At 41.6% G+C, this 26,758-nt stretch overlaps 1 protein-coding gene across 1 annotated transcript in view; it reads right to left on the reverse strand.

The window, feature by feature from the left end:
- LOC126260569 (glutamate receptor 1-like) overlaps window positions 1-26,758 on the reverse strand; it is a 1,252,588-nt gene that overhangs the window by 175,417 nt on the left and 1,050,413 nt on the right. The window contains exon 12 of the mRNA XM_049957904.1: window positions 1,508-1,602. Within this exon, the coding sequence (XP_049813861.1) occupies window positions 1,508-1,602 (95 nt within the window). The remainder of the gene's footprint in view (window positions 1-1,507; window positions 1,603-26,758) is intronic.

Genomic DNA, 26,758 nt, shown 5'->3' on the forward strand with positions numbered 1-26,758 from the left:
CAAGCCGCAATATCGCAGATCGATAAACCTTTGGCTCTCTAAAGTTTCTCAGTCTTACACGACTGATAACACGATCCTCTCACGGACGACAAATAGTAATGTGCAATTTCTGAATGAAAAAGCCGCTGCGTAATCTTCCCTTACTTACAGACTGTAGATGGCGTTACATTTACATACTTCCTGTGGTTGGACTGACAATGGGACCGTGCCTGCGAGTCATCACCGATTTCGTCCAAATTTATGGAATGTGCTGAGCATGGCCGGAAATGAATGTGAAAGAATTGAGAGCTGCTGATGGCAAAAAATTCCATTTATAGCGCGGGTCGGGTGACGCATGAGCCATTTATGTTAGCAAAGATTCCAGATTTTGTATGTCCAATTTTTAATTTAATTACCCTGCAAATAATCCAAAATTATGCTCTATGTACTGGCTTTATAAATATTTTCATAAAAGGCATGAAAAGCACATGTATAGAAAAATTTGGGATTGCAAATGAATTTTCAAGAAACGATCGTACTTACAGCGCCAACGAGGATACTGCAAATAACTTTCCAAGAAGGCATTTTAATTAATGCTTACAGGGTTTGGTATTCCGCTAGTTTCATTTTGACCTACGTGAAACCCCTGGCAGCAGCACGCGAACGGTAGGATTCCGCTGCAGGTAAGATCGGCGCATCTGCCATTGTGTACCAGGTTACAGTTATGGAGCTCAGTCGCTTGCTAGCTCTAGACCGACCAACGCGAATTTTTCAAGAATATTTTGAGAACACCGTCTGATAATAGCTTTTCTAAGAAAAAAAAATTAAATCAACCGTTTAATTCTAAAAATGCGGCATTTATTATGTGTGCAAAATGCTGAAAAATTTACTACTTCTTCAGTTTTTACGATGAGTAACACCCCAGCACGCGTAAATCATCGCTTGTAAAATAATAAATGTATTTAATTTTATACAAGTAGTTCTCGTGTGTGCTTTACAATCCCTACCTTGGAAAAATATTTGCGGTCTTAAATTTTGCTTTAACTTTGCTTTTCCTATCTTTTATGTAAATATTAATGAACATAATATTTTGAGCAGTGTTTCGATTTGTTTGCACTGTGAGTAACGTAAAATTTAAAATCGTTTCGCAGAAGGTGGCGAGCCAAGGACTAGCGGATAACTGTTCTGTTCTCTTTCCGCTGCGCCAACCGCTGCCTGCAAACTTCGCTAATTTTCTTCCTAAACATTTGGCGTTACCCCTTCTGTCACTTTTATTTGTGGCCAAACCCTCAATATACCATAAATATCGACGAAATCGGTGATGAGGAGTTTTCATATCCATGCTTGTAGCAACACTTCATGCCAATTCAGTGTTTGTTGTGCATCGCCTACATGTTACAGCAACTTTAATGTCCAGCAATGTGTAAGCTTGAACAGAAGACGGTAGTGAAGACAAGAATAGTAAGAAGTGCACGGAACACAACCTACGTTGGAGAGAACAGTGTCGGTGGTTGGGAGACTGCCTTACCTTCCGGACGAGCTCTCCCACCATGCCGTCCCATCCGCCCTCCACTTCAGGGTTCTCGGCGCCGTACTGGCCGTCCTTCACGATCCGCAGCTCGTCTGAAACAGGTGACACAAGGTTTATTTCTGGCTAACGAGGACGTCTACAAAGCCGAGACCCAAGTGCCTTCATAATCGGCGTGGGGAAGTCATTACGACCCGAAAACACGGGACATGGAGCGCACGCTTAAAGCTTTCTAACTCTGGAGCTGCACCGATAAGATCATCAGCGACTCGTTAATTCTAGGCAGGACACTCGGGGCTCGGTGATTTTAATAGTCTCATGACATCGCTGAATTTTCTTTTAATACTAGAAAGGGTCAGTCTAAATGTCTTACAATCTGGCTCTTTATTTTATTCTGCACCCTCCGTACTCTCCCTTGTCGCTATTATGTACATCATAATCCATTATCCCGTCTTATTCTACATCCACAATTCAAGTTTAGTATCTGAGTAACATAGGCGAATGTGTAGTATAGATTTTGGTGTTGATTTCAAAGAAAGCAAAATGATTTCAAATATAATATTTCTGCTGAAATTCAGTGAGAAAAAACGTACAATGTTTTCTACATAGAAGACAGCAGAAAGCACGAACGTCAAGTAAATAAACTACTCAAAGAAACTTTAGCACCGCCTGCATATCTGTGACGATACATGGACGTACATTCAAGGGGAGGTGGGAACGAAATAATAGCACTCAGTCTTCAGGCCACAAGTGGCCCATCGGGACCATCCGGCTGCCGTATCATCCTCAGCTCAGGATGCGGATAGGAGGGGCGTGGGGTCAGCACACCGCTCTCCCGGTCGTTATGGTGGTTTTCTTTGACCGGAGCCGCTACTATTCAGTCGAGTAGCTCCTCAATTGGCACCACGAGGCTGAGTGCACCCCGAAAAGTGGCAACAGCGCATGGCGGCCCCAATGGTCACCCATCCAAACGCCGGCCACGCCCGACAGCACTTAACTTCGGTGACCTTACGGGAACCGGTGTATCGACTGCGGCAAGGCCGTTACCCGGAATGAAATAATAAGCCTTCTGAAATTAAACAAATAATTTTACTGTGAAATTAAAATAAAGAAATACTCGACATAAAAGTCTATAGTAAAGTACACATCTTTGCATGTCTGTATAATCAAACTCTGCTACTCGTTAAGCGGCGCGGGGTAGCCGCGCGGACTGGGCGCCTTGTCACGGTCCGCGCGCCTCCCCACGGAGGTTCGAGTCCTCCCTCGGGCATGGGTGTCTGTGTATTGTCCTTAGCGTAAGTTGGTTTAAGTTAGCTTAAGTAGTGCGTAAGCTTAGGGATCAATGACCTCAGCAGTTTGGTCCCATAAGACCTTACCACAAATTTCTAAATTTCCTACTCGTTTACATTCTGTACCATCCTTCCCATGCATTGTAATATGCCTCGAATTTCATTGGCATGCTGTTCTTAAGTTGGTGGAATCTTTTCTGCAAAATACTGTCCCATTCTTGGACAGCACTCCTGCTCTAATCAAGCTGTGGATGTAGAGGATTGTTGTGACAACGAAGAACAAAAATCTTTCAGATATCGCCTGACACAGATGTTCATGAGCAAGGTAACTACTGTCAGGTGGGACGAGTTGGGGCTCCATCATGATGTAATCACATACGTCCAATAAGATCAAGTGTGATATCTTCCAACGAAGTGGGATTTCACAATATTACTGCTTTTGAGGACACCGTCTCTTCTAAAATACTTCATCCAGAAAATGTACAGCTACGTAAGCAGGAAAGCAAGGACGTACCAAACATCGCTTCAGAACTGATTCGGTCAACAAAACCGACATACAAAATCGGAAGAGCAGAACATTGCTGTTCCTTTGAATAATAGTGGTGTACTTGCTACAAATGTGTCATTTTATCGTACTGGTGCAATTGGTGTTTGACTGAGTGCTGATGAAAGACTTCGCATCTACGCGGGAAAGGGCGGTTTCTTTTAAGCTGAACGTTTCCACAGTCTTGCTTGACGGATGCTTTTTAGTACCATTGGCTCAGTCTTCGGAACAGTGTTAGTACTTCGTACGTTAGCTGTCTTTGTGTAAGTACATAGCCCAACACAACCTGGAACCCGCCCTGTTACTTCTTTTTGCTTATAAATATCACAATCTCTATCCATGAAGTAGATACACAACCATTTCAGTAGAGTTGACTGACTGTTCACTTAAACTTGAAATGGAAAAGTCAATATGTCCAATACGCAGGTGGAAAGGTAAGGTTACTGCGTTCACTCTACAAACATTTCATAACATCTCTGTAAAGCTGTGATGTCTTCTCTACTAAGCGCAAGGACGTATCAGTTCGACTATAGTAGATATGTTGTAAATCGTTTATATTAATGGCAGTTACTTCACGTTTTTTATTGCTGTAAGGAACATGAAAATTCGAAACTTTCCGTTGAAAAAATTTGCTTTCCAAGTTAGATTATGTGTCACATATTACATTCTGACAACATTCTGGTCCTCCGTACCACGATGGCATATATTACTGTGGATAAAACGCCTGGCAGACTATCTTTTTTCCTCTCTGGGACGCTTCGAACACTACGTAGTTGTTTCTAGAGAGGTCAAGTCCGTAGAACTGTTTCCTAAAATTCGCGATACTTAGTGAATTATCGCTAATTGTTGCAGTAACTGGCAGCTTACTCCTAACATGATTAAAAGTAACACAAAGTACATAATGGGCGAAAGGATACAACATACTCTCATATTCAGAAAAAAAAGCAGAACACCTTGAACGACTACAGATAGGACGTTCATATTCACAGGATATGTACATTAGTATGGACAGCAGAAATGATTACTTCAGTCACCTCGATTGAACAAGTGCACTGTTATCTAGGAGGCACTGGGTCTACCATGGGCCTTGATAACTTGTAGTGTTTGGCACTGAGTCACAGTACTGCACCTGTCGTTTCACCATATTCCACACATTTTCGATTGGCGACAAGTCTGGTGATCTGGCGGGCTAGACCAAAAGGCTGACATCTTGTGAAACCAAGAAACCACGTTTTCGGAGAGAAAAATGTGGACGGTATTGTCATGTTAAAAAATGGCGTCTAGGGTGTTGTGTAGGAACGATATGGTTGTGGGTCGCAGGATGTCATTAAAGTAGGCCGCAGTGGTCACTGCGCCCTGGACATGTACCAACACTGATTTGTGGCTGTACCCTAAAGTACACCACACCATAAGGCCTTGAGTTGGCGCTCTATGTCTTTTGCGAATGCAGGCACTGTGATGGCGCTCCCCCTGTCTGCGGAGAACGAAAATACGGCCATCATTTTCAAACAGGGAGAACCTGGATTTGCCCGAAGACACTATCTGATGCCATTCCTGTTCCCATCGATGTCGCTCCATGCACCACTGATGTCTAGCATGTTTTTTTTTTTTTTTTTTTTTACTTTCTTCAAAGGTAGGCGGAGAAGTGGACGACGAGCACGTAACCCATGCCGTAGTAAACGGCGACGGACTGTCGCTCCTGATAGTGTGCGATGTGTTAAACTGTTTCAGTGTTGCGCAAGAGCCGATGAGGACTCAGATCTATCCTGCAATGCCACTCGGCTGAGGTGATGATCAGCTCGTAGGGTGGTGTGGATGGTGTAACCTGACCCATCTCTTCGTGTTCCACTTCGTCCAACACGAGCAGCAATTTCCCGGACGGATGCGTCACATTTTCTCGTGCCAATAATGCTCCCTCTTTCATACTTACTGATTTGACGGTACGGTTCGCGCACACCTCTGCGAGGCATCCTGCACGTCTGCTCAAGTCATAGTGATCGATCACCTTCGGTTTATAGCGACAACGATAGCCGCAGGCACATTTTACCGGTAGGTGTCGTTGCGCTGCGATATCGATGTTGACCTTGAACTGCGGGTCGACATGGTTTAAATACTAATTATTTCTGCTGAACATACTAATTTACATGTTCTATGAATTGAAGGTCCTATATCTAGTCGTTCAAGGTGTTCCGTTTTTCAGAACATGTGTGTACTTTTACTTCACATTTTGTGGTCATTGTATGGACAGTTACAAAACTCAAAGTATGTGTCTGAAAAAATTTTAGTGGGGCAAGGTTGGTCGCGTGAAAACCAGATTACAGGCTGGTACTTTCCGAAAAAATCCAGAGGAAATGGAACACGTCCAAAATACAGTGCTTACGAACATCTAGCTATGCAGTTATTGAATACTGTTTGTCCAGATGTGTCCATATTCACGTTATAATAATAATAACAATGCAGGGGTATCATTGTAGGGTGCTTCATGTAGGACAAGAATCACCGTTGAGAGTATTTAAACATTACAAGAGCTGAAGTTCCATTACTAGTGAAAAATACGAGTATGTTGCTTTCCCCAACTTCTCGCTATATAGACCATCATTAGGAGAATTCGAGCATATACCGACAGGTACCCGTTCCGCTCACTAGACTCTCATGGAAGAGAGTGAAGGAAAAATTGTTCCGGTACTTCACTTGACCTTGGTGTAGTACAAATAAGCAAGTTGTCAGAATCCTGCTGTTGACTCTTGCATAAAGGCCCCCAGTCTATTTGACGATTATCCACAGGATAGAATACTGTACTTGCTACTAAATAACATATACAGACACAATATTCACGACATAAGCAACAGAATCACTCAAAAATCAAATATTATCGGCCAACAGTTGGAACGTCGGTCAATGTACTCAGTTTCACACAGTCGTTGAATAATAATAAACGCTTACGGCAGTTTGTGTCTTGAATTCGTGGCAGACCGTTCTTTCTACGCCGTGCAGTCGGCCACGACAACGCTGCTCTCGCGCTATTTATGGCTAGAGAACGCAGTCCGCGGCGTGTGTGCCGAGCTTAGCGTCGCTCCGAGATGACCTGGGGCGACACGAAATATCGGTAAGGCAGTTACCTGCTCCGTCCGGACAAGGAGACGTCAGTCGGGACCCAGTGCGTTGACCGCGTGGAGCGGTCGGGATGCACGCTGCGTGTCGCCAGTTGTCAACGCGGGGAGAGGATGTGCTGCATGGCAGCGGCTGAGGTTGACGGAAGCGGGGACAGTGGCGCAGAAGATGCGGTGACATGAAGAGAAGCCTCCGACGGTAGCCGTGGTTGGTGCAGTTGGCAAGTCGAGGGCTGGTTGTGCAACTGAAATGGGGCATTATCCGAACCGCCTGAAGTGGTGTAGCAGGCCTAAATGCGACGCGAAGCCTACTGCATAGGTGGTGTGTCGAGGAGCCGGGATTGGGACTCCACTAATGGTCGACACGCTTCGTGGCCGCAGAATCTGCACACAACTGGCCGCATGGTGACAGGCGTCCTCCCGAATATGATTTCATAATATTCGCAGGCAAGGGCTTCATCGTTACAAGAGAGGAAATAATAGTGTGCTTTATGAACCAACAGTGGAATGTTGGTCGGATGAGTTGATTCACGCTGTGTTTTGCGTATGGTAAAGGATAGAAGCGATGTGCACGGTGTGTAGAGAGCTCTCAGAATATATTCCACGCCCAATTACTGTGTGCATACTGTTGTGCGCTGACGTTACTATGTTTGCTAGCATGCTGGGCGTGCTGTTGTTTTCTCAAGACGAGAGCTATGTTAGTCTCTTCTCTCATTATTAAGCTGTGAGCAGCATTATTAGAACTATACATAGTAGTAATGTTGCTGTAGTGAGTCACCCGGTAAATCGACTGATTAAAACACCTAGTACTTAGGAGTTAAGTGTGAACGTATGGAAACACATTTAAATTTGAGAGCTGGTTTCCTGATCCATTGTTTGTGCTACGTGGTTCTGCTTGGAAGCTATTTTCATTTTGTGGTTCAAATGGCTCTGAGCACAATGGGACTTAACTTCTGGGGTCATCAGTCCCCCAGAACTTAAAACTACTTAAACCGAACTAACCTAAGGACATCACACACATCCGTGTCCGAGGCAGGATTCGAACCTGCGACCGTAGCGTTCATTTTGTGATTGTTGTGTTTTCTGGGTCAGGAGGACGAATGTTGCGAACTGTTCGTGTTGTTGTCCCCAATATTAGAGTTATTAGAGTGGTGTTATCGTTGTTCTGAACAAACTGGGCCACATATTTAAATGTAGTTTGACAAACTACTGTTTTGTTGACTGTCAAGGAAGCAATTTTTTGATCAATAAATAATTAATAAATAAAAATAGCGTGGAGAGCTGCATAAAACCAGTCTCTGGACTGAAGATGACAACAACAAATAATGTTAAAGTAAGCCAAAACCCACAACATATTCAGCTCAGACCACACTACACCCAGATTCTACGTCAAGTTGTAGTAACATCTTCCATGGAATCTTCAGTCTTCTGACTGGTTTGGTGCGGCCCGCCACGCATTCCTGTCTTGTGCCGACCTCTTAATCTCAGAGTAGCACTTGCAACGTATGTACTCAACTATTTGCTGGATGTATCCCAAGCTTTGTCATCCTCTACAGTTTCATCCTTTACAGTTCCGTCTAGTGTCATAGAACTTATTCCCTAAAGTCTTAGAAGAGGGCCTATCTTCCTATCTCCTCTTCTGCTCAATGTTTTCCATGAATTTCTTTCCTCGACAATTCTATAGAGAACCTCCTCATTCCTTATCTTACCAGTCCACCCAATTGTCGACATTCTTCTGTTGCGCCACAGCTCCAATGCTTCTATTCTCTTCTTCACGGCAGGCAGCGAATTCCTTAAATTCACCTGCTTCGTGTTCACGTTTTATGAAGTTAAGTTTCCCTCTGTTTAATATCTTCTACTTCTCATTACTTTCGTCTTTCTTCGATTTACTCTCAATCCATATTATGTACTTATTAGATTCTTCATTCTGTTCAGGAGGACCTGTAATCCCTCTTCACTTTCAATGAGAATAGCAATGTCAACATCAAATATTAACGCTGAAATCCTTTCATCTTGTATTTTAATCCCACTCTGGAATCTTTCCTTCATTTCCCTCCCTGCTACTTCGACGTATAGATTGAACAGCTGGAGTGAAAGACTACATCCCAGTCTTACACCATTTCCTAATCCGTGAACTTCGTTTTTGGTCTTCCACCTATTACGGTTCTGTCGCAATTGTCGTCTATTGCAATCTCGGGAACTGTGTGGGTAATTGTGAGTAATGTTTTTTCCCAAGGTTTAATGGTATATCGTCAGTCTCACACATTCTAAACAGCACTGTGAATAATCATTTTTTTGCCACTTTCCACAATGGTTTTAGAGACTCCTATGGAATGTTACCTATCCCTTCTGCCTTATTTGATTTAAAGTCTTCCAAAGCTCTTCTAAATTCTTAATTTCCTACCTCTTGCCTAGCAAGTACTGTTTTTTCTTCTAACATGTTATCAGATAAGTCCTCTGCTTCGCAGAGGTCCTCAATGTGCTCATTCTACCTATCCGGTCTTTCCTCTGCATTTAAAAGTGGAATTCCCATTCCACCCTTAATGCTATCGCCCTTGCTTTTAATTTCATCGAATGTTGTTTTGGCTTTTCTAATGCTGAGCCAGTCCTACCAAAAATCATTTCTTTTGCGATTTGTGCACGTTTTTCATGTAGCCATCTCGCCTTAGCTTCCCTGCAGTTCCTACTTACTTCATACCTGTTTTTTTTTGTTTTTTTTTTATTCCTGAAATTCCCTTAACATTGTTGTCCTTCATTCTTTCGTTGATCAGCTGAAATATTTCTTCTGTTACCAATGGTTTCTTCGCACTTACCTTCCTCGTACTTAAGGTTCTCTCTCTAATCTCTGTCATTGCCCTTTTTAGAGGTTTCAGTTCCTCTACAGCTATAGCCTCAGAAAACTTCAAGCATATCTCTACATTCTTTATTACTTCCGTATCTCACTGTTTTGCGCATTAAATTCTTCTTGACTAACCTCTTAAAAGCCACGCGGGATTAGCCGAGCGGTCTAGGGCGCTGCAGTCATGGACTGTGCGGCTGGTCCCGGCGGAGGTTCGAGTCCACCCTCGGGCGGGGTATGTGTGTTTGTCCTTAGGTTAGTATAATTTAGGTTAAGTAGTGTGTAAGCTTAGGGACTGATGACCTTAGCAGTTACGTCCCATAAGATTTCACACTCATTTGAATTTGTTAACCTCTTAAAAGGACTTTTATTCAAAACTTGAGTGTCGTCAATTCACCGCTCTTCTGTCATATGTTTCTCCGCCAGTCACTGCCAGTGACACAATTCCTGCATCCTACATATGCATACCAGAACAACCGTCTCGTCTGTGGCAGGAATAACTGCCCGTTCCAACTGACTAGAATTCCATTCACCAAAGACACGGCTGACAACCTGTAAATTGCTTAATATTTTTTTTCGAATAACTTATTGGTGCTATCTGGTTCCTTTTACTACCAATTAAAATGAATTTCCTGTATGAGTCTGCGATCGCTATGGATTTTTGTGAATAAAGCCGTCTAGATGGGTCAATATATTTCTCTGTTGATAATACCTTTTCGGTTACTGCAATCATCAGATCAAAACAAAGAACTTGCAAGAGAACGTTGTGAGTCCGTATGATGATGAAGTCCCATACTCGACAGAGCGTAGGGGAACGATGCGGTAGATCCGCACCGCCGAAATAGGCAAGGTCCTAGTGGAGGTGGTTTGCCATTGTCTTCCTCCTATCCTAATGGGGATGAATGATGGTGAAGACGACACAACAACACCCAGTCATCTCGAGGCAGGTGAAAATTCCTGACCTCTCCGGGAATTGAGCTCGGGACTCGGTGCTGAGGAAGCCAGAACGCTACCGCGAGACCACGAGCTGAAGTCTTAGAGTCAGTATAAATAACCCGTATGCGTAAGTGAGGCATCAAATAATTTATGCATATTTTTTATTGATGACAACACTGGACGGCAATTTACTAGTTATAATTTTTGATCTGATGATAGGAGTAGCCATTATAAATAAAGAAATATAAGAGTGACTCGGACAGCTTTATTCATGGAATCTGTTATTTACTTTTCTTCAGTTGTTCGGACCGCAGGATGCAAATGGCGTACTGGTTAGTTTTTTTTCTTCCCCTCTCAGAAACTACAGCTGGAATACACAGAGGCATCCGATCATCTCGTCATCCCTTAAACTAACCAAGCGAAATCCGTTAGTAACCATGCCGACCCTGTACCGAAGCTGGATAAAGAAATAAGAAAAAAAGAGGGCGGGATAACGTTTTGCTTAGTTTTTCTTTGACCCTAGAGAGTATTAGTAAAATTAAGGTATATGATGCCGATTCCATTCATAAAACTAAACTGCAACAAAAATATTTGTAGAGAGACAGATAGAGAGGGTGATTACATCGATCATTTGTTGTCCAAGCTGTATTCGATTCGTAAGATCGGTACGTTGACAAGCAAGCAGTCCTAAATAGAAAGAATGATAGTCCAAAGCTCATTATTTTTCAACGGCAAATATCTGTTTAACCTACAAGTGCACATCTTCCCCGGAAGAGTTTGCACACAGAAAACAAACATGGGAAATGAATGAAAAGTAAGAATTTTTTTTGAACGACACTATACTCCTTCAAAAAGAAAGTTTAATGATCGCAGTAAACCTTTAAAGACGTAGCACTGTTTTATAGAACAGGAAGCTGGTCAGAATGAGGGCGTCTCTACCACCTTCAGTACACTGGCCCTACCGAGAAAGACAATAATCATTGTAAAACTGGGTTCAGAGCGGATGATATATTGCGGCAGTTCTCTCTCCTTACAATCGCTGTGAACTCATACATTCTTCTAGTGTCGCAAAAACTGAAACGATGGAAGTCGTTTCCGGAGAACATTATTTTGCGCATCTTATCTCGAACAGTCGTTCTGGCGAAAGAACAAATTGCCGATTCAGGTCGTAAATAGGGCTCCAACTATTACCACGTCTAGAGATATCTGTCCGCCGTCAAAGCGATTCTGCAGTTTCAGTGTACAGTGCCAGATTGCGGCAGTCCTCGTTTTGTACGACATAAATCTCTCTTCTGCTCTCGATAAACGTTACACTTTCAAGAGCGTCTAGAGCTTTTTATCATTTCAATTATGACGTTACATTTTCCGTTGCTGAAGATTTTATAATAGTGCTTAGTGCACTGAAGTCACAGATTTATGTAATCTTTACGCTTTGCGTTATGATAGACGATGATACGGTATTGTATCATGCAGTAACTACGAATTTTTCGATATCCAGCGAAGTAACAGCATGAGCAGCTACTTTGTACTGCCCGCAAGACGCCGCCTGATTCAACACACACACATTCACAATTTCTGTACCACCAGTTACTGTTCAAATGGATCAACGCACTATGGGACTTAACATCTGAGGTCATCAGTCCCCTATACTTAGAACTACTTAAACCTAACTAACCTAAGGACATCACACGCATCCAAGCCATAGGCAGGATTCGAACCTGCGACCGTAGCAGCAGCGCGGTTCCAGACTGAAGCGCCTAGAACCGCTCGGCCAGATTGGCCGGCTACCACTATTTAATTCGTTACTTTGTTATGAGTTGTTTTCACGACGTACTACAATGGCGTATTGCAAGTCAATTTACAGTCTTCACCTACATATTTAAGGTTACATGCTTGTTATTCAAGGATGAGATCAAATAAAAAAACTCCGTACGAGCACACCTCGGATAGAACAACAGTACCGACCGACCACCGTGTTATCGTCAGCTGATAGGAGTCACTGGATGCGCTTATGGACGGACATGTAGTCAGACGACTGCTTTCCTGGTCGTTGTCAGATTTCTTGACCGCAGCCGTTACTTATCACAAGGGAACCTCCACATCGCACCCCCCTCAGATTTAGTTGTAAGTTGTCACACTGGATAGGCCTTGAAAAACTAAACACAGATCAATCGAGAAAACAGGAAGACGTTGTGTGGAACTATGAAAAAATAAGCAAAATATACAAACTGAGTAGTCCATGTGCAAGATAGGCAACATCAAGGATAGTGTGAGCACAGGAGCGCCGTGGTCCCGTGGTTAGTGTCAGCAGCTGCGGAACGAGAGGTCCTTGGTTCAAGTCTTACCTTGAGTGAAAGATTTATTTTCGCAAAGTTATGATCTGTCCGTTCGTTCATTGACGTCTCTGTTCACTGTAATACGTTTAGTGTGTGTGTGTGTGTGTGTGTGTGTGTGTGTGTGTGTGTGTGTGTGTGTGTGTGTGTGTGTGTGTGTGTGTGTGTGTGTGTTTTGCGACCACACCGCAAAACCGTGCAATTAGTAGACGAAAGGACGTGCCTCTCCAATGGGAACCGAAGACATTTGATCGCAAGGTCGTAGGTCAACCGATTCCTCCACAGGAAAACACGGGTGATATATTCTATACGACACTAGTGACGGCATGTGCGCCACATGACAGGAATATGTTTGCGACCCACCTAACTTGTACACTTTGCGAATGGGTAAAAAGATTCTTCTACCTTTCCCAATTTAGGTTTTCTTGTGGATGTGATAATCACTCCAAAAAAGTGATGAAAACATAAGAGTTTGTCACATAAACTGCAACAAATGAATGCAACAGTTTCACAATCTTACAGTTTTCCCTGTGCTCTGTCTAAACATACGTTTTTAACGTTTTCAAATTTTTCCGTATGTACCGTCAAATCCTGCATATGTCCAAGCAAATATGAACATGTCTTGGAATTTTGGAGAGCGAAGATGGTTGTATAAAAAATTAAAATTTTCACACAAGGGAAGACTTGAAACCAAGGACCTCTCGCTCCCTAGCCGCTCACGCTAACCACGGGACCACGGCGCTCCCGAGCTCATACAATCCTTGATGTGCCTATTCTGCGCATGGACTACTCAGTTTGTATATTTTGCTTATTTTTTCATAGTTCCACACAACGTCTTCCTGTTTTCTCGATTGATCTGTGTTCAGTTTTCCAAGGCCTATCCAGTGTGCCAACTTATTACTAAATCTGAGGGGGGTGCGATGGGGAGGTTCCCTTGTCAGTTAAGTTGTTCCTCACCTGAAGACATGCATGGAAAAACGGGATAACCCTCGAAGTGCTAACGCTCTAGGTGATACGGGAATTGTTAAAACTGGCATTAGTCTCACCCCTAAGTGATATTTAGGGGTGAGACCAGTGTCAGTTTTGATAATTCCTGTACCCAAAAACAGATGGCAACACTTAACTCTCACTTTTTACATTTGAGGATTAGCCTGTTTCTCCGCTCGTGTCTTCAATTGGCCTCACCCAGTTTGCCAACAGCGCTCGGCAGACCCGGATGGTCACGCATCCAAGTACTAGCCAAGCCCGACAGCGCTTAATTCCGGGATCAGATCACATAACGGAAAAAATATTTAGTTTAATAAAAAGTAACCGTTTCGTACTAAGTTACAATTTACGTTTATTAACTCTGAGGAATAGCATATAGTTTGCTAAGTGTTCAAAAATTTATTATTCATTCCATTCTTAGCTAAAAGTAAGTTACAATGAAGAATAATTCAGGTCATGTATTTCCTTCTAGTGTTTTAACTATCGATATAAAACAAATGAAGCATGGAAAAGAAATGGTAAAATTTCAATGTAACTTCGTACATATATACCATCTGCAGGGATATAACGGTTAGTAGAAATTCTCTGGAATTGATAGAACGATCACCAGAGTGCATTAATGTTGTTTATGTTTGATGTTATTAACAAGCCCGACAGGGTATGAAGGGTAATTCAGCTGCCCGTGCTGATTTGTTTCGTGCAAACCCACATGACAGAACAATGTTGTTGGCCAGTTCTCTCTGGAGATGTGAGCTACATTGTCAAAATCTCACAGAAAAACTAAGGGAAAGATGTTACTTCTACGCTTTGCATTTTGATAACTCGTGTTAATTCCCTTGTATCCATTTCTGAATCACAGAACGTAATCCTAAAGATGTAAAAGACGCCCAGATCTTGCACTCGGAGCAGAAAGGTTTAGGCTTAATATCTTAGAGGAGCTAGAAAATTTTTAACACCTTTCTCTGAAGGACGGTCTCATTCTTAACGAACAGTTGCAATTACGCAACAAAAACTTTTCAAGGTATAGAGCCGCTAATTAAAACTGGTCTGAATGGCGATACTCTCCTCAATGTAGACTCCTAAACATAGTTCTTTTCATTTTCATGTTTTCTCCGTACATTACGTGAACTGTATTTTCTTTTTTAAAGAAAGCCTGTTTCGTTATGTTGTAACTTTCATACACGGGTTCCTGTGTGTCACCTGTAATGTTTAAAATTGTCTCTGCAATGCCTCATTTGTTCTTGTCTGTAATTCGGTTACTTCTTGCTAGAATGGCGCGAATCTGTTTTCGTGTCCACCTCGTGACTGCCTTGGCCTGTTAGCCGTTTAGTCTGACGGTAGCGGCTGCGTTGATGCAGTTCTTGTCCCTAAGCGACCTCGCAGCTGCCATTGTATTTCCATGGAATATTTTATCCAATTGACAAACACGTTGCATCTAGATTTTAGTTTTTATTCTTGTGACAATTTCTATCTGTCGAGACCACTTTTGCTCAGACGTTTTTCACCCATGATATGATTACATGTATGTACACTCTGTTTGTCCGGTCGGGTTGGGGATTTTCTCTGCCCGGGGAGTGGGTATTTTGTTGTCCTCATTATTTCATCTTCACCATCACGACTATCATCATCATTCGTGACAGTGGCTCGATTGGACTGTGTAACAATTTGGACTGTGTAACAATTTGGACTGTGAATATCTTTGGATTTTATACGGACGCTGATTGCCGCGCAGTTGAGCACCCCACAAACCAAACATCATCATCAAACACTGTTTGTACAGTTTATGGAAGTAACCCTATTAAGTATATTGTATTTCAAGCCATGTCATTATATTTTCTAGGTTATCCTTGTACTTTTCTTAAGGCTAAGTTTCTGAAGATTTAGAAGAGGTAAAATACTATAAACGGAATAAACTTACTGAGACATCGAAAACTGTAAGATTACACCGCTCATTACAAAGAGAAGGATTGGAGACACTTTGCAGAGGTAAGGTATATCTTGGTCCAAAACAGCCGTGCATACTTCAAATTAGGCCTAACATTTATGAGTGATACTCTTTGGCAGAAGGGGAGGATGTTCGATGGAACTGGAGATTGAATCTACCTTTACACAAACACGAAGAAATGGAACGAGAGATACGTTCTACCGACAATAGGTTTGACTGTTACAACATAACTGGAGAAGAATAAGGAAATTTATTTCTTAATACCTTTCGCAAGAGTACTGAAGTTCTGAGACCGCACAAGCCGGGAAATTCTCCACTGTATATTTTCTAAAAACACTGGAAATTCAAATTAAAGAATAAAAACTAATGTATTTAGACATTAGTTTCGTCCATTCACAAAAACATAGATGCATTCATAGTGAATTGGTGTCGGTGAGCTCTGCACACTCATTCGTGTATGGCTTTAATCATCAATGCATACCTGTTTATACCGTAACACACATGTCTCTCGCAAACATTTTCTCAAGTGTGTAAAATATGTAAGAAGAAAATGCCACACGATTTCCAGCGAGGCCCACACAACCGTGCTTAATTTAGAAATCCAAAGATAAAGCTACAGAAAATCCAAAACATGTATAATTCGAGTTTTCCCGAGCTCAGCACTGAACCGAAGGGCAGCAGATTTTAGAATATGTTTGAGAACGGGGGTTTGGACACAGCTGTAGGATTTTATTGTTGCTATCTATTTACTCTCTCTTGTTTATTCTTGTATTATTTATTATTAGAATATTAAGCTGGATTATATTGTTGGTTTCCAAATATGCTAACAGTTTCATGCTATCAGTATGGTACAGTACATGTATAATGCTTATTGTAACAAAGTGTTAATAAATGCTAAAAAAAAAATTGTGCTGCACACTTCGTGCAGGCAGTGCGCTATACTATAAGAAAGCAGATCCTAGCAAGAGCGAATGCAAACAATACAAAGGAAAGAAAAACGCAGATGTGTTGCAATAAGTTTTTCGTCATTGCTGGAATGCTTTCCCATAGTATTTAGCCGTTTTTCCTTTCATCTCTCAGTGTGTACGCTATATTGACAAGGATCTGCTGCATTCGTTAAAGGATGTATTGAACCTACCGACAACACCCATCTCCGTTCATCTACAAAATAATTAGATGGCAGACTTATTCAGCTCACGAAAATCCAGTCAGCGTAAAATACGGAACAAATGAATAATAATGGTTATTCTCATCACAATGAAACTGTCAACTTTCAACTTAACCTAAACCTCGAGCTACGCCACATTTCGGTATATCGCAACTAACACTTCATATTTGTCACTGTTGGAGTCATCAAAGCAGAACTAAACTGTTACTTTCAAAACTAATATAGATATCGAACTACGTTACAGGTCAGTCTTTCACCATAAAATAGATGCCAGAAATTAGTTTAGAAAAAAAATTATAATTTTCTCACTGCTTTGTGCTATGCGAATTTTGTTGCGTACGATGCCGTCGTCATCGGTCAAAGGTGATATCCAGTATCGGTAGATTCAACTGACACTAGCGCATCCATAATGTATGACCGGACACATGAAACTAAGATTGCCGAAAACAAAACCGGAGGCAGAAGAGAGCATTACGTTTTTGAAGTGTGAGACTGAAAACGAAAATTATTTACTTTTGTATTCAAAACCAATGAAAGATCTTAACAAATATGACACAATACAATACATTCTAGATTCCAAATGAAATTACCAACCGAAATAACAGTGACGAGCTACTACTAGAGGGTTTCTTACATCCGAATGATAGACAACGAATTCTGAGCAATAGTTTAAATTCGTTTTTCCAGTTTCCATAAAGACCGCACGTATGTTATTACAAAGTAAGACTCGCTTCGGCAACGTATACAACCAACCACGCATCACTTGCATTTTAACACGACTTGATGAAATAATATGTCAGTCGAGATACATCCGAGCAACATGTACAATCAGCAACCAACACTAGCTATGGTTAAAATGAGGGCAACGAAGAAGTGATGTCAAAATGATCGTCATGGGACGTATAATGTGGAAGACGTAAGAAATAGCAAATCCGTATGAAAAAAATGAAATCTTGCGTGAAGCTGTAAATATACTTGGAAAGAGTCATCTCTAATAGAAGTGTCCAATTTTTCAGCTGAAGCCTCATCCTGATCAATTTGTTCAAGCTGATTTTTTGGAATTATCTAAAGACATTTATATTCCGGAAGGTTTCACAGTCATTTATTCAAATAGAAAAACTATCAGGTGTGGCTTGTGCTCATTATTTCATTAATCACTCTCTTGACCGTAGAATGTCCTACTCATTTCCTCATCTTTATATTGTTTTTATATCGATAACTTACAAACCAGCAGGTTATCTATCTTTGCGGAATAATCTTGAAACATGCATCGCGTATCAATGCAATGACACAGAAATGGCGTAGGATTTCTAGGAACGGTAGTCCTATCCAGTACCTTTGGCTGTAGAAATAGAGAAATCAATCTGTATCTGCGAGCAGTTTAACGTCAAACGGAAACTAAAGAATTTATCAGTGTCTGTAATGGAGTGCATTTCGTTTAACAACACAGGTTACGCGATTAGGGGGACGGTTGTACGCGAAGGATGCTTCTACATCTACATCTACATGGATACTCTGCAAATCACATTTAAGTGCCTGACAGAGGGTTCATCGAACCACCTTCACAATTCTCTATTATTCCAATCCCGTATTGCGCGCGGAAAGAATGAACACCTATATCTTTCCTTACGAGCTCTGATTCCCCTTATTTTATCTTGGTGATCGTTCCTCCGTGTGTGGGTCGGTGTCAACAAAATATTTTCGCATTCGGAGGAGAAAGTTGGTGATCAGAATTTCGTGAGAGGGTTCCGTCACAACGAAAAACGCCTTTCTTCTAATGATTTCCAGCCCAAATCCCGTATCATTTCAGTGACACGCTCTCCCATATTTCGCGATAGTACAAAACGTGCTGCCTTTCTTTGAACTTTTTCGGTGTACTCCGTCAGTCCTATCTGGTAAGAATCCCACACCGCGCAGCAGTGTTCTAAAAGAGGACAGACAAACGTAGTGTAGGCAATTCATGTGGATGACCTCACACTTTTCGTTATTTAGGGTCAACTGCCACTTTTCGCATCATTCAGATATCTTTTCTAAATCGTTTTGGAGTTTGTTTTGGTCCTCCGATGACTTTATTAGTCAAGAAACGACAGCGTCATCTACAAACAACCGAAGACGGTTTTCAGATTGTCTCCAAAATCGTTAATATAGATAAGGAACAGCATAGAGCCTATAACACTACCTCGGGGAACGCCAGAAATCACTTCTGTTTTACTCGATGACTTTCCGTCAATTACTACGAACTGACACATTGCAGTTTAACGTGTGCCGAGGCTGGTATTAACACAGAAACGTGGCAAGTTGCTGACAGATTTGTTGTAGATAATAACAGAGTTCTTCATTATTGCAAACGTTATGTGGAACCTATTGTAGAATTCGATGTCTGGTAGTTGCCACAAGCAACTGCCCAACCAAAACCACACAAGGCGTGCCAACATGAACGCGAAGTTTCTTAAATGAGACTATTCCGTCACCAACTGAAGCTCACGGAAGTTGATAGAGTGAAACAATTTCAAAAAAATTTAAGACGCAAAGGAACTAAAGACATTAGCGGTGAGTAGAAATTGATTTATATCGGTGTGGAAAGTAGAAAATTTATGTCAGACTGGGATTCGAACCCAGCTCTCCTGCTAACAAGGCAGATGCGTGGACCACTATACGATTCGGGCACAGCTGCACAGACCACCCTAGCACGCCCTCCGGTCGTACCCAATTTCTCACCTTCTCCACACGTTACTGATGCAGTGCTTCATGCCTATTAGCCATATTACTCGTCTTTCATTCCTTTATGTCTTTATTCATAGTGGCTGCAGCGGCAAAATGACGTTTGTTTTTTCGAACATGTCGTAAAGAACAAATACCACATACAGGGTATTCGGAAATTCCCATTACAATCTTCTGGGACTTGTAGAGGAAAATGATTACATAATATTTTGAATAGGAACCCATCTCCGGAAACGTCATCCAATGAAAATACAGAGGGTCAAAGTTATTGATTATATGTTATGGGTGATTCCATGATGATGTACTTTCAAGAATGATAGAGAGGGATGAATGTATCCATTTGAGGCAAGGGTTGTACCGGAAACGAACGAGTCGAAAATTATAAGCGAAAACTGTTGTGATATTTGTGCCATTAGGATACATCTATCGGTTCTCTTGTGCTAAGATTATAGGGCAGACAAGTTTCAGAGGTGGTAGTATGAGCCAATACAAGAAAACACGGCCAGTAAACATTGGCTCTAAACTGCATATCTTAAAAGATATGAGCAATTGTTCAACAGAGGAGACGTGTTTCACAATATAGGAAATATATGCTTTTTACAGCACTTGTTTGCTAACCGTTTTTTCTTGTTTTGGTCCATATTAACACCTCTGAAAGTTGCATACCGTACATCTTAGCAACAACAGCACCGGTACAAGTATTCCAGTGTCAAGAGGATCTGACTGAATTTCGCTTGCAACTTTCAACTCGTTCGTTTCCGAACCAGGGACCCTTACCTCAAATACATAAATACATAAATTTATAAATCAATTTATCCGTGCCCATCATCACGAAACCGCCCTGTACATAATATAAATTTACTGCCGCCTGTACCTTCGACGCTCTGTAGCGTCTATGTATGACATTTCCGGACATAGGTTCCTGTTGAAAATATTAAGTACTCTCTCCCTTCTATAAGCCCTAAAAGCTTGTAACGGGAATTTTCGAACACCCTGTATATCGAAAAGATTTGTTAGCTGAGATACCACCATTACTGCATACAGTGTGTAGCGGTGTGCTCAGGGCTGCTCGAGTATATTTTTCCACACAAGCAATTTGGCGTCTCCTGGCTTCCACCACTTTTCCTCGTGAATTTTCCCTCGTGTCAGTTTTCGCTGCCAGTTGTGTTACACACAGTACAAAAGTCTTGCACTGCGGTGCCTCTGGCGTCCCTTTCAGTCTGGTGCTCCAATGGGGCGGCACTAACTGTGATTTGTCCTGTACAGAAATCTTATCGTTGTGGCGCCTCTGCCACCGAACTTCGCTTGGCGCACCGAGCTGCGGGTTGCGTCGCTTGTGCCTTAAACCGGCCCTGGTTGTGCGTGTTTGCCATCTACCGCCTGGGGCTATAGAATCAAGCTGTTTGGTGACCATATTATTGCCAGCGTGCAGTATGTTTACATTGTAAGCAATTAGGACTGTGACGCCCCCCAGAGGAAACCATACCTGATTTTTTATTATCATCACCTTACTGCCTGCTAATGACCGAAAACGATGAAAGTCTTGCAAACGATTCACAATATCTTTCAAGCTTTTCTTCGGAAATAATATGCAGACTGTTACGTACCGTATGATAAATGGTGAGCAGAGTGAATGGAATGAACTTCGGCTGACCATGCATATTTAAGCTTAGACTATAGAATACTAACCAGGGAACAGCATATTTTCTTAAGGCTACAAAAGGAAAGAAAAAATCACTTCTCTGCTTTTTACAAGATCACTATGTGGCATTATTTATAAAATACTATTATAGTAAGTCATATCACCAACGACAGAGTACATAAGAGTTTGAATAGTATTTCTTAATCATATATATTTATTGTTAACGATGTTTTTCTTTCCGTATGACAGACCTCCCTTATTACTTACTCATTGAGAGATCATCATCAAGATTTCGTTCACCGCTAATGACGTAAAATACGCAAATGATTTAAAGTTATTGTTTGCGTTCAAAAACTTTCTATTGAAAACATTTTCAAAATAAAGTAGAAGGTGCCGCCTATTGAAACTTTGTATAACTAACATACATGACAGCTGTTGCAGTTGTTTAGATCTTTTACTCAAGCGTAGTCTATCACGCAATTTCGCTCATACACATCGTTGCAAAGAATTTAGAAGATGCCATCCATTAAGAATCTAATTTTACTATTATGTGAAACAGTGGTTGGAGTTCTTTACTTTCTTTAAGCAAGCGTCATGTACTGCGCAAATAAACTGAATTACAACATTATTCATCACAAGTTTACTTTCGAAGCTTAATTAATAGTTTGCTTTGTTTAACTTTTAAGCCGCCGTTACTTTACAGCGCATGTTATGTAACGTTTTAATTCTCGTACCCTCAATAACATTAATATGCATATTTATTTTTATACTTCTTTCTTTATTATTTTACAGCTTTTGCTACGTTTCGTTACACTTCTTCTAACCTCAATTCGATTAATAACTGTAGTTATGATAGCTTTATTATCACCATATTCAATGCCACATATATCAATAGGCAAAATATTTGAGAATTCTATTGAGTAGCGTCTGTATGGCCAAAAAATGACGACTGTACAACAAATAATGAATATGTAATTTCCAATTTAAAAACACACATCGGTTCTGCTTCTATCCTAGTTGAAGAAATAAACAGTGTTCAGTTGTACCCTGTACAATTCTTGAACTCATTAGATCTGTTTGGCTTCACTCCTACATTCAGTAACTCTAAAAAAATTTTGCTCATAACCACATTAAACTCACCCCTTCTGATCAAGACATTCATTTCCAAATGATGAGAAAACAATCCTTACAAAAGTAACTTTCACCATTACCATTAACAGAGCACATATAAAGACTTTTCAAAGGGCAGGACAGCATTTACAAGAACCTGTTTTTCCACGAGTTAGCACATTCAGCGATATTTGTGTTTGTGATAAACAAACATACAGCCAAAAAGTAAACGATGATGACGTTATAAACGATAACTTCATTTTCAAAGTAAAACAAATAAATTTTAATAAATGAAATTGATCTCACAGTGACAATATACGCTTCTTATATGTTACTCAATTATTGTGCGTATTGATATATATATGTTTTAAAATCAGGCTAAATTCGTTACTACTTTTCAAAACATAATATATTTTATAAATAACTACTTGCGTTTACTTATTTCTCCGTTACTGTAATTATTAATGACTGATCAGCACAGAGTGTGAATTATTCGCAAGGGTCATCTACACCGAATAACCAAATAAATTTGTAAACCTGCTTAATATCTTGTAGGGCTCCCGCGAGCACCCAGAAGTACTGCAACACAACGTAGCAAGGACTCGACTAATGTCTGAAGTAGTGCTGGAGGGAATTAACACCATGAATCCTGCAGGGCTGTCCATAAATCCGTAGGAGTAGGAGAGGGTGGAGAACTCTTCTGAACAGCATGTTGCAAGGCATCCAAGATATGCTCAATCTTGTTCATGTCTAGGGAGTTTGGTGGCCAGCGGAAGTTTTTTGGAAGAGTGTAGCTGGAGCCACTTTGTAGCATTTCTCGACGTGTGGGGAGTCGCAGTGTCCTGCTGGAATTGCCCAAGTCCGTGGGAATGCACAATGGACATAAATGGAAACACGTGATCAGACAGGATACTTACGTAAGCGTCACCTGTCAGAGTCGTATGTAGATATATCAGGGGCCCCATGTCACACTACACAGAGCCTCCACCAGCTTGAACAGTCCCCTGCTGACATGCAGGGTCCACTGATTCATGAGGTTGTCTCCATACCCGTACACGGTCATCTGCATGATACAATTGGAAACGAGACTCTTCCGATCAGACAACATGTTTCTAGTCATCAACAGTCCAATGTCAGTGTTGACGGGCCTAGGCGAGGAGTAAATCTTTGTGTCGTGCAGTCATCAAGGGTACACGAGTGGGCCTTCGGCTCCGAAAGCCCATATCAATAATTTTTCGTTCAATGTTTCGCACGCTGACACTTGTCGATGGCCCAGCCTTGAAATCTGCAGGAATTTGAGGAAGGGTTGCTATTCTGCCACTCTGAAAGCTTCTCTCCAGTCTTCGTTGGTCCCGTTCTTGCAAGATCGTTTCCCGGCCGCAGCGATGTCGGAGAATTGATCTTTTACCTGATACCTGATTCCTGATAATCAAGGTACACTCGTGAAACGAACGTACGGGAAAATGCCCACTTCATCGCTACGTCAGAGATACTGTGTCCCATCGCTCGACAACCGCCTATAACACCACATTCAAACTCACAAAAGTCTTGATAACTTGCCATTGTAGCAGCAGTAACCTATCTAACAACTGCACCATACACTTGTTGTCTTATGAAGGCATTGCTGACAGCAGCGCTGTTTTCTGCCCGTTTTCATATTTTTATATTTGAATACGAATGTCTATACCAGTTTCTTTGGCGCTTCAGTGCAATTATGGACAACGTGCCGTATTTGCACGAGTTTTCATTGCTTGTGGGCTCGTGGACGCGCTTATGTGAAACTCTTGTAGGCCCATCGTTATAAAGCACTCCGCTGCTTTTGACATTTTCTAAGTCTGTTATCAGTTGTTGAAGTCATTCTATTTGTGCATTGTCATCTAACAGATTGCTGCGTGATTCAGCGCTCAGTGGCCGCGACTTCTCCCTGCTGTGTGCGCCATGTGTACACATGGCGTCCTAAAATCTACAAAGCAGGGAAGAACGTGGAGACTGATTATAATAAGAACGTTGATGCGTCTAAAATTATTCATGTTTTGAAAGGTCAGTCTGTGTTTCGTGGTGGTCGTTTGATTTTACTTCGACAAATGCTGAATTTGAATCTGGTCAGTCGTGGGTTGCTGTAGTTTGTTTTGGTTTTGCTTTACATTCATTGGCTACTACGCTTAAAATGTTCTGCCTCATGTCGTTTTGTGCTATAGAACATTTATGATAACGCAGACAGAAATGAAATCTGGTGTTGGTGCTTCTCTAGTTTATATTATTAACAAACCAATACGTATGCGATCCTTTTTGTATTTGTATTTATCTAGGCCCGCTGCGTCGTATACGTCATGTAAGCACATTATATATTAAGCTACAAGACCCAAGACGCTGCTGTGTTCGATTATATTTTTATTACAGTATTCCTACATCGGCGTGATTGCCATCCTCAGGTTATCTACATCTACATTTATACTCCGCAAGCCACCCAACGGTGTGTGGTGGAGGGCACTTTACGTGCCACTGTCATTACCTCCCTTTTTGTTCCAGTCGCGTATGGTTCGCGGAAAGAACGACTGTCGGAAAGCCTCCGTGCGCGCTCGAATCTCTCTAATTTTACATTCGTGATCTCCTCGGGAGGTATAAGTAGGGGGAAGCAATATATTCGATACCTCATCCAGAAACGCACCCTCTCGAAATCTGGCGAGCAAGCTACACTGCGATGCAGAGCGCCTCTCTTGCAGAGTCTGCCACTTGAGTTTGCTAAACATCTCCGTAACACTATGACGGTTACCAAATAACCCTGTGACGAAACGCGCCGCTCTTCTTTGGATCTTCTCTATCTCCTCCGTCAAGCCGATCTGGTACGGATCCCACACTGATGAGCAATACTCAAGTATAGGTCGAACGAGTGTTTTGTAAACCACCTCCTTTGTTGATGGACTACATTTTCTAAGGACTCTCCCAATGAATCTCAACCTGGTACCAGCCTTACCAACAATTAATTTTATATTATCATTCCACTTCAAATCGTTCCGCACGCATACTCCCAGATATTTTACAGAAGTAACTGCTACCAGTGTTTGTTCCGCTATCATATAATCATACAGTAAAAGATACTACTTTCTATGTATTCGCAATACATTACATTTGTCTATGTTAATGGTCAGTTGCCACTCCCTGAACCAAGTGCCTAACCGCTGCAGATCTTCCTGCATATCGCTGCAATTGTCTAATGCTGCAACTTCTCTGTATACTATCGCATAATCCCGCGAAAAGCCGCATGGAACTTCCGACACTGAAAAGCAATGGTCCCATAACACTCCCCTGTGGTAAGCCAGAGGTTACTTTAATGTCTGTAGACGTCTCTTCATTGAGAACAACATGCTATGTTCTGTTTCCTAAAAACTCTTCAATCCAGCCACATAGCTGGTCTGATATTCCGTAGGCTCTTACGTTGTTCATAAAGCGACAGTGCGGAACTGTATCGAACGCCTTCTGGAAGTCAAGGAAAATAGCATCTACCTGGGAGCCTGTATCTAATATTTTCTGGGTCTCATGAACAAATAAAGCGAGTGGGTCCCACACGATCGCTGTTTCCGGAATCCATGTTGATTCCTACAGAGTAGATTCTGGGTTTCCAGACATGATATGATACGAGAGCAAAAAACATGTTCTAAAATTCTACAACAGACCGACGTCAGAGATATAGGCCTATAGTTTTGCGCATCTGCTCGACGACCCTTCTTGAAAACTGGGACTACCTGTGCTCTTTTCCAATCATTTGGAACCTTCCGTTCCTCTAGAGACTTGCGGTACACGGCTGTTAGAAAGGGGGGCAAGTTCTTTCGCGTACTCTGTGTAGAATCAAATTGGTATCCCGTCAGGTCCAGTAGACTTGACTCTGTTGAGTGATTTCAGTTGCTTTTCTATTCCTTGGACAATTATTTCGATGTCAGCGATTTTTTCGTTCGTGCGAGGATTTAGAGAAGGAACTGCAGTGCGGTCTTCCTCTGTGAAACAGCTTGGAAAAAGGTGTTTAGTATTTCAGCTTTACGCGTGTCATCCCCTGTTTCAATGCCATCATCATCCCAGAGTGTCTGGATATGCTGTTTCGAGCCACTTACTGATTTAACGTAAAACCAGAACTTCCTAGGATTTTCTGTCAAGTCGCTCATAGAATTTTACTTTCGAAATCACTGTACGCTTCACGCATAGCCCTCCTTTTGCTAAGTTTGACATCGTTTAGCTTCTGTTTGTCTGAGAGGTTTTGGCTGCGTTTAAACTTGCAGTGAAGCTCTCTTTGCTTTCGCAGTAGTTTCCTAACTTTGTTGTTGAAACACGGTGGGTTTTTCCCGTCCCTCACAATTTTACTCAGCAAGTACCTGTCAAAAACGCATTTTAAGATTGCCTTGAACTTTTTCCATAAACACTCAACATTGTCAGTGTCGGAACTGAAATTATCGTTTTGATCATTTAGGAAGTCTGAAATCTGCCTCCTATTACTCTTGCTAAACAGATAAACCTTCCTCCCTTTTTTTATATTCCTATTTCCTTCCATATTCAGGGATGCTGCAACGGCCTTATGATCACTGATTCCCTGTTCTGCGCTTACAGAGTCGAAAAGTTCGGGTCTATTTATTATCAG

Source organism: Schistocerca nitens, chromosome 5 (genome assembly GCF_023898315.1).
Source record: "Schistocerca nitens isolate TAMUIC-IGC-003100 chromosome 5, iqSchNite1.1, whole genome shotgun sequence".
Taxonomy (NCBI): Eukaryota; Metazoa; Arthropoda; class Insecta; order Orthoptera; family Acrididae; genus Schistocerca; species Schistocerca nitens.